At 40.7% G+C, this 9,449-nt stretch overlaps 1 protein-coding gene across 2 annotated transcripts; it reads left to right on the top strand.

The window, feature by feature from the left end:
* Positions 1 to 1,084: 1,084 nt before the first annotated feature.
* On the top strand, positions 1,085 to 9,136 carry si:dkeyp-66d1.7 (myeloid-associated differentiation marker homolog). Of its 2 annotated transcripts, none has more exons than XM_037788282.1 (2): positions 1,085 to 1,294; positions 6,442 to 9,136. In XM_037788282.1, the coding sequence occupies exon 2, from the start codon at positions 6,552 to 6,554 to the stop codon at positions 7,431 to 7,433; it is 882 nt and encodes a 293-aa protein (XP_037644210.1). In that variant the 5' UTR covers positions 1,085 to 1,294; positions 6,442 to 6,551; the 3' UTR covers positions 7,434 to 9,136. The 2 variants fall into 2 exon arrangements, with proteins under 2 accessions (XP_037644210.1, XP_037644211.1); XM_037788283.1 differs by lacking the exon at positions 1,085 to 1,294 and adding an exon at positions 5,959 to 6,138.
* The last annotated feature ends 313 nt before the right edge of the window (positions 9,137 to 9,449 follow it).

Genomic DNA, 9,449 nt, shown 5'->3' with positions numbered 1-9,449 from the left:
ACCCCAGAGTGGACTGTACTGTGATGATTCAGACTTCAGCAGTGACAAATATTTGGTTTTATCTGAACCGTGTCGATAGTAACGCTGATTAAAATAAACATGACGACATCTCTGGAGGGTTTCCAGAACTTTCTGTTAAAATCAGACGAATTTAGCATTAAAATTCAATCCCTCATTTTAAGGGATTTAAATAGGATGTATGTTACATTTTTATGAACACAATTTACCAGATGTTGTGCTTAAAGTAACTTTAGTTTTGTTTTGTTTCACTGACCCATTGCCCAATCATATTGGATGATAAAAAAAACATCAATAGGCTAAAGTGCACTTTTATAACAGAGATCTCAACACAAACTAACAAACACACACCACAAACTGACCCCAAACACAGAAATATATGCCCAAAAAAAAATATGTTTCTACAAAAAACTGGGCTTAAAATACATATTTGAAAACATCATGCATTGGTCAATGTTTTAAAGTCTCTCCAGAAAATACTAAAAAATACAACAAAATGTCTATAAACTCACTAAGGAGCAACTTAGATAGCAAAAGTTTTCCTCCTACTCTCAACTCTCATATATATATATATATATATATATAATTTATTTAAAAGGATGTATTTTACATTAACATGAACACAATTTACCAGATGTTGTGATTATGATTTTTTTTTTTGTTTTGTTTCACTGACCCATTGCTCAATCATATTGGATGATAAAAAAACATCAATAGGCTAACTACATATATATATATATATATATATATATACTACCATAACTACATATATATATATATATATATATATATATATATATATGTAGAAATAAATTTGGAAATGGGCATATATATATATATGCCCATTTCCAAATTTAGTTAGTCGTTGCTACAGAAAACCATTAAATCCATCTTCACATACAAAGCGATATATTCATAAAACTGTATTTTTCTCCTGCTTTAAACGGTGCTATAGCAGCCTCTGGAGATGTATAAACTGAACGGAGACATATGTCATGTTGAAGGAGGCTGAACTTGTTTCACTGGGGGTGTGTTGTGTGTCCTGGTTCTGCTGCTGCAGGCTGCAGGTTGCAGGAGGAGGAAGAGGAGGAGAGTCAGAGAGACAGATGTGAATAACGGTGCAGACATTTGATGCCTAATTTGGTTTGCTGGGCGTGGAGCTGCTCCTCTGAACTGCTGGTCAAAGTCCTGGAGACGGGGAGTTGAGACCTGCGATCCTCTGTTGCTGGATGTCCCGGAGAGAAGAGACACTATCTGCAGCCAAGTGATCAGAAAGGTAACCAACTTTTACATCAGACTTTATACTACTAGATGATGTGGAGATTTCGCTTTAAGGACGCGTGTTTTTATGGGGTAGATACTGTGAGAGCTCGTTCAGCTGCAACTTGTTGCATCTTGTTTTACCTGCATGACTCAGGGGAAGAATGTGGTACTATCAGCAGCTAGGGTGGGCTTATCTGTGTGCATGTTTCAGGACATTTTGGAAGAGCTGATATTTCTTATCATTGATTTATATATATATATATATATATATATGTATGTATGTATATAAAAAAAGAGTTGAGAGTAGGAGGAAAACTTGTACTATCTAAGTTGCTCCTTAGTGAGTTTATAGACACTTCGTTGTACTTTTTTAGTATTTTCTAATTTTTCTACTATAGTTTTTTTTTTGGAGAGAATTAAAACATTCAGCAAGTGCATGATGTTTTCAAATATGTATTTTAAGCCCAGTTTCGTGAAGAAAAAAGCATTTTTTGGGCATATATTTCTGTTTATTTTTTTGGAGAGACTTTAAAACATTCAGCAAGTGCATGATGTTTTCAAATATGTATTTTAAGCCCAGTTTCGTGAAGAAAAATGCATTTTTTGGGCATATATTTCTGTTTATTTTTTTGGAGAGACTTTAAAACATTCAGCAAGTGCATGATGTTTTCAAATATGTATTTTAAGCCCAGTTTCGTGAAGAAAAATGCATGTTTTGGGCATATATTTGTGTGTTTGGGGTCAGTTTGTGTTTAGTGGGCTGTAGAGTGGTGTGTGTGTGTGTGTGTGTGGTGGGAGCAGGGTGTGGCAGGCGGCACACCCACCTCCACAGTCAATGAATGAACCTCTGCTGGGGCCTATAACACACAGCTGCTCTATCATGGGGACTTTTACTCTCTTTCTGGATTTTGGTTTACGCCTGGAGTTTATTAAAGACACAGATTTAGATTCTCACCAACAACTTCCTTGTTGTGTTTCGTTAAAATGCAGAACTGTATGAGTTTCTATCTTCGTTGGTTTTGCTCAGAAAAAAAGGTGAAGACCCTAAAAGAAATCAGTCTGTGTTTCATTACAGAGATTTGGTATCTTGTGATGATTGTTTCTGATGGTTCTCCAGTCGGACAAAAAAAACAGAAATCTGTGCTGAATTCTTGTGATTTGTTTTGGTTTTGAAAAAGGTCAAATGTCAAGGTACATTTTGCCCCGGCCTTACACAGACACACAGTGGGATGGTTTGCCAACAGAGCTCGTCTTGTGCTTCGACCCACGGGTCTCCTGTAAGTGGATTATGGGTGAAATCGAGTTAGTGATGTTGTGTCATGACAACCAAACAAGCAGCGCACATGATCTCTCTGCCTGAGACAATCATCTGTGTGTGTGTGTGTGTGTGCTGTCTGTATAAAGACTGACTGCAGAGGAGCACGATGCGGTCACATCCTGTTTGCTGTCCTGTTGCAAGACTGATGTGTGAACCTATTTTCAGCGCCCCTTCCAGTTGGGGAAGTGCTCCTGTTTGCGTGATCCTGTCGTGTTTTCCATGCTGTGCTGTGAAAAGACACTTTTCCACACTGTGCTCTTGTTTCTTTTCTCTTTTTTTTTGGTCTCCCCTCTGCCATTTTCCTCCCATTTCTTTCCTGACTTGACTCCATAAGCAGCAAAAATAATGGCGGCGGGAGTGGCGGGATTGATTTTTCCATTACGACCCCTTCGTATACGTTTATTTTGAGTGGTTTACATGAAGCATAATTGGTACCCTGACTTTAAAGCTGGAGTGGGAGTATTGAGCTGGGAGGGAGAAAGAGGACAACTGATGGAAAAGAGAGGGAGTAGCCGCCAAATGAGACTATGAGGAGAGAAGGAAGAGAAGGGAAAGAGAGGAAAGGAAAGAAGTTGGCAAATGTGACAAAGTTACCAGTTGTTCAGCAGCAGCCAGACTGCAGCACATCTGGAACGCATCAGTTAGTTGGAAAATCTTACAAGAAATAAGGGAGGAGGTGTAAGGGGGAAGAGAAAGGAGGAGTGGTGAAAGAGAGGGGCCCGGTGGTGACTCACGTCTCTGCTATTCCACTCCATCACTGTGTTTAAACTGTGTGTCCTTCTGTGGCCTGAGACACAGGGCTTCCCCCGTGTCCCTCCCTCTTTTTACTCCCCTCCTGGCTTCAAGTTAGTCATCCTGCAAGAGTGTTAGGTTCTCTTTTTCCATTTCTCTCTCTATTTGTTCTCCTCTTTCTATTCATGCCTCACCACCAGTTCAGATTTTCGCCTCCCCGGCCTCGAGTACTTTATAGGTGTCTAATGGGACTAATGTAAACAGGCCTTTTCTCCTTGTTTATAACTGTCTCTCTGTGTAAACTGGGAACAGGGAATGCAGCGGTTGCAGAGCCAAGTGGGTGATGGGTGTCAGGAGGGATGGGAGGACGGCCAGTGTGGTCAGAGGGTTTCTGCACTGTGAAAATATCCATCTCATCCTGTTAAATGGGCTTTTGTGGTTGAAAATCTTGTTTTTCTGAAAGTTTCAAAAGCAGATGTGCTTGTTTAAGACTTTTCGTGAAGCAAGTAACAAAGAATCTTTGTATTTTAGTCACATCAGAAAATGCTCTGCAACAAACGCCACTATCAGTCCCTCAAAGAGCAGAAGCTTCTTTATATAGATGCCATTATGCACCAGCGTTCAATAGAAATCCATCGAAGAGGAGGAAGAGGATATCTGCACTAATTACAGTAGCATCATTAGATCACGGCGCCCGCAGCTGCACGACAGCTTGTGGTTTGAGTCATTTGAATCAACTGGAAAAACCCTTCTATGCCTTGCAATGGGCAACGATGGATGCAACCACTTCACACCTGATCTCATGTCTTGTTGAAAACATGACATCATCCCATAATTTCCAGAAAAGGGCGTTAACCTAGACTTGAGTTTGGCGCCATTTGGTCGGATCTCTTTGAGCATTCGAGCGAGCAACAAACAAGGCTGAGTGTCCTGATCAATGACTGTCAGTCAAGCACATTAAAGGAAAACTAAAAAGATTAGTTAAATAATCGATTGTATTTTATTTTTATATGATATTTTTATAATGTAAAAAATAGTCAATGGACAAATCAAGCCAAAACACTATGCTGTACAGTATAAGCCAAAAGGGAGCGACTGGACAGGAAATAGCACATTCATTAGTCATACAAATGAACTGTTAATTTCATAGGCAATAAAACACTCCCTTGCTCAATCCAACAGACTCGGGAGTTTTGCTGCTACAGCCTCACTTGGACTGGTGTGACCAGCAGTGGTTTGCTTACTTTATGACTCTTTCCACTTATGCTATTGTTACAATTTAATTTTAATTGTCACTTGTGGCCACAGTGGCTGAATTACAGAGTAGATGTAAATTTTATATTCTTTATTAAGTAAAGGAGATGATTAGCTACCAAACTCTTGGCCAACTCTTTTTTTTTTTTTTTTTAATTTTGAGATGTTATATGTTTTCTCCGAGGAGCTGCATCTGAAAATACTTTTGTGTTAGCTTTAACTTTTGGCTGCTGCTTGGTTGAAAATAATTCTGGAATGAGGAAGGAAAGAAGGAAGTTTGACCTCAATAAAGCAAAATACAAAACCCACAGTAGTTAAAGGATAACTTTGGTATTTTTCAACCTGGACCCTATTTCCCCATGTTTCTGTGTCTAACTGACTAATAGGGACAACCATTTCTGAAACTGGTCCAGTATTGTAGTAGTAGTAGTAATCCCAGCAGTGTAGAAGTACAGTACTCTGTTATCTTTAAAGCTTCTGAAAACATGACATTTATTTCTTTATACAACATTAAATATTAATGTCTAAATGAGCCACAATCAAACTTAAAGCTTGTAATAAAACATCTCTATTGTATTATTCATTAGGAGTTGAATACTCAAAAAACTATTCTAAACTGGTGCACTGAAATATGTGACATCATGTCTTTCCAACAGAGCCCCACCCACTTCAAATAGCACTGAAAAAATGGCAAAAAATCCTAACGTAAATAACCAAAACTGCTTTTACTTTAGCTGAAAGAAATATTGAACCCTATCCTTCATAGTAAGAATGGGTTTTCAGGGCCTTAAAGATGCAGATTCCTTTAACAAAGTCCAGATTTGAAAGAAGACCTATTATGCTTTTGTGCCTTTTATCTTTCCTTTAGTGTGTTAAATAGTTTTAGTGCATGTAAAAGGTCAGCAAAGTCCACGCCAAAGGGACTCTCATCACAGAAACACTGCACCTGAACTGCCTGAAACGCCTTGATTTAAGTCCTGCCTTTTCTTCCGTAACATAGTGATGTCACCAATTAACACATTTTGCCTAGCGGCTAGTTTGGCACACCCGCCAACAAAGCTAGTTAGAGCAGAGCTGGAGCGGAGTCCGAAAAGTTTGGTTTGGTTGACCAATCACAACAGAGTGCCAGCTTACCAATCAGAGCAGACTGGGCTTTTCGGGAGGGTGGGCAGGAGGTCAAACAGAGCGTTTCAGACAGAGGGTGAAAAGAGGTGTTGCAGCACAGCCGGTGTGAGAAAAATAAAGTGTTTTTTTTGAACAATAAAGCATGTAAACATGTTCTAGTAGAAACCCAAAATATGAGTAAGAACCTGAAAATGAGCATAATAGGTCCCCTTTAAGACCCAGCAGCACTAGATTTCAGAGCGTTGTAAGTTATTTTGCAGTGTAGATGAGGTCTCTGTGGGAGTGGTACAAGTGGAGAGGGCCATGTTTAGAGCACGATGACAGATTCACTGTGGGGTCGGTGGAGGTTGCGGCGCCACGCCCGTCAGAGGACATGAGCACGGAGGAATGTCAGAGCGAAACAGTCTGCACTCAGTGCAGAAATGCTGGTGAGAAAGCAGTCTGGAAGTTTGATACGGGTCAGTGTTCACCAGATGATTTGACCAGATGTTAATGTGCTGACGCGAGTGAACACAGTGGAGTCATTATTTGTGGTTTTAAATTGTGTTTTCAGTTGTTGTATCAACCATTCATAAAAATACAATAACAGCATTGTGTGTTTGAGAAAAGGGCATGTAGGAGAGCAGAGCCTGTTGAGCCCTCATGTGGTCGTATCATGTACTTCATCTAGAGGTCATGAAAAATGACAAGTCTTGCTTACTAATTCTTTTCAATGTCTTTTCTTCTTACAGTTTTCTCTGCCTTCTCTGAGTGGCTGATGGTAAAAATCTGAGGAAGTGACTCCCAACAGGAAGAGACTCATATCTCACAGGAACCAGCTTCTCACATCACCGACTACATCATGGCTGTAGCCCTCCACTCCAACCCCCTCCTATGGACGCGGTTGGCAGCCCTGATCTTCGCGTGCGTGGCCTTCTCCGTGGCCGTGCATGGAGGCAGACTCTACCACGGCACCGGAGACTGGTGCATCTTCTGCTGGGCCTTCAGTTTCGCCGGGAGCGTGCTCGTCCTCCTGGTGGAGCTCTTCGGCCTTCAGACCAGAGCCCCTATTTCCTGGAAGAACTTCCCTATCACCTTCGCCTGCTACGCCGCCCTGCTCTGCCTGTCCGCCTCCATCATCTTCCCCCTCTACTTCCTCAAGGGCTCCACAGGCCCGAGTGAAATCCGCGACTACCGCATCGTGGCGACCGTCTTCTCCTGCCTGGCCACCATCGCCTACATTTCCGAAGTGAGCATCAGCAAGGCGCGTCCGGGCGAGGTGGCCGGCTACATGGCCACAGCCCCTGGCCTGCTGAAAGTCTGCGAGACCTTCATCGCCTGTATCATCTTTGTCTTTGTCAGTGACCCCGTGCTGTACGACCGTCACGATGCACTCAAGTACTGCTTCTCGGTTTACTGCATCTGCTTTATCCTGTCGGCGGCCATCATCCTGCTCTGCATAGGCGAGTGCACCGGCTGCCTCCCCTTCCCATTTGCACGCTTCCTGTCCGCGTACGCCCTGCTGGCTGTGGTCCTCTACCTGTCAGCAACCATTATCTGGCCCATCTTCAACTTTGATCCCAAGAATGGTGGATCAAAAGTTAGGCCCAGTGGTTGCAGCTCCACGATGGGGCTGTGCGTGTGGGATAAGCTCATGGCGGTGGCTGTGCTCACGGCTGTCAACTTCATCCTCTACCTGGCCGACCTGATCTACTCCACCCGCCTGGTGTTTGTCAGCGCTTGAGGGAAGAGAGAGGGAGTTAGGCCGGCAGTATGCTCCAAATAAAATTGAACTTGGCAGGTTCTCAAAGGCTGTCGAACTGCTGTCAAATACAGTGCTGCGAGCAAATGCTAGCGTAATCACTGCGACTCCGGTCTGTTTGCTTAATGGCATCACCACTAGCTGGAGGAGCTTGTGGGTCATGATGAGAGCAGACTGTGGAGTTCTACCACAACTGATAAAGTTTATATATTGTAATCTAGTGTGACTCCAATTTGAAATTTGAAAATGAAAAATTTCACTTTAGTTCTGGTACAACAAAATAGTCGGAGAAGTAGCCCAAAGTGCTTGCGTAATGGTTGACCCAGGATTTACTGGAGATAATGTATTAGGGGCAGTGAACATGGATTTTTAAAGAAATTAACAAGTTCAGCTGGCCAACCTGGGTTATCAAACCAAAATGTTGTGGGTTTTTTTTGGCCCCAGACTCAGTTTTGCCTCTGCAAACCTGCCAAATTTGATTTTTTGTAAAGTATACTGCTTAGCACCATAGAGAGAGAGAAGATGGGAAGGTTGAGGTCAATGGCTATGTTTACACGTACAACAATATTCCCTTAAATTACTGAGGCTTTCTGTTCATGTGTTGGAGCATGTAAATGTCAAACCTTGGTTCCAGTGACCTGGATAGACTCTAATCTTGATTATGAGACACCTGAATGTGATTGCTGGATCTTTTTTTTATGAATGGCAGATCATTGCCCTTTGTAATACTCAAAATACAAGATGTTTAGGATCATATGAATAAGCTATAAAAAGAATCTCCCGACTCTTAACAAGGATACAAGCTAACACCCCAAATACTATGTGCATGTAAACATAGTCTGTAATGACAAATGAAGAAAAAACAAAGAAAATGGCGGCTTATTGTTGTGTTTTTGTTGAATTTTTTTTGCATAATGTTTATGTCAGTGCTCTGCCTTAAATTTGCATTCAATTTGATGCCAGTTATAAAAAGACTGCCGATCAGTATTTCTGTTTTTAACCGCTAAAGGACGAAATGTAGGAGCCAAGATTAAGTTAACTGTTGGAGAAAATATTTGAATGCCATACAAATGGAAATTGTGTTTTTGATGATTTCATTAAAAAAATTACTGTTTTGTTTTCCCAACAGTACGCAGAGCAGCTGATCAGATTGTATCTTTCATATCATTATTTTACACGGCTCCAATGTTGTCAGATTTGAAGTTAGAGCAAAATAGTTTACATGATGTTAAGATGAATGCTAGGCTAGCTTCTTGCTCCTGTTATGATATATGTGTATCTGCAAGCTACAATCAATAGCAAGAATATATATATGTGGAAAGAACATATGCAAGATTGTTGATTTAAAAAACAAGAAAAGTATGTTTAAAGTGCACTTAATATTAGTATTTTCTATGTGTGTTTAAATATCTGGTGTCCCCAAATATCAAAGCATCTATTAACACCAAACTCTCACCACTAAATTCGTATATGATGTTGATTGGGTCTATTGGCTTTGTACTGCTGTAATAAATATTCAGAGAAAGAGACCAAAAAAGATGCTTCTCTCTCTAGATGTTGTTATAAGTGTTATATTCTTCAGCTTTTTTTTTATATTCCACTGTTCGTGTTTCAATTGTGCATACCACATCAGTGTTGTAGGAAAACGTAATCCATTGTTTCAATAAAACCACATGTTAAACAGATTTTTGTGTTTTTGTTTTATGTTTAGGTTTGGTTAAAGGTGCCGTATTACGCACTTTCATGACTTTTATTTTGTTTTTAGTCATGCTAGTGGAGTAGCTCTGTGGTAATGTCTTTTTTCTTTTTTCCTTGTTAAAATTTTCTTTTTGGGGGGGAGTTTTTCCTTATCCGATGAGAGCGTCGCACTGTAAAGGACAGAGGGTGTCGTTTCATGTACAGGTTGTAAAGACCCCTGAAGCAAATTTGTGATTTTGGGCTATACAAATAAAATGACTGGTCCACCACTTTAGTCTAGACTGAAATATCTCAACAACT

This window comes from Sebastes umbrosus, chromosome 12, assembly GCF_015220745.1.
Source record: "Sebastes umbrosus isolate fSebUmb1 chromosome 12, fSebUmb1.pri, whole genome shotgun sequence".
Classification (NCBI taxonomy): Eukaryota; Metazoa; Chordata; class Actinopteri; order Perciformes; family Sebastidae; genus Sebastes; species Sebastes umbrosus.
The sequence above is the reverse complement of the archived record's forward strand: the minus strand, read 5'-3'. Positions and strand labels throughout refer to the sequence as shown.

What these genes read in the sequence shown, in the direction of transcription:
- si:dkeyp-66d1.7 (XM_037788282.1), top strand. Translation starts at nt 6,552, where the DNA reads ATGGCTGTAGCCCTCCACTCCAACCCCCTCCTATGGACGCGGTTGGCA.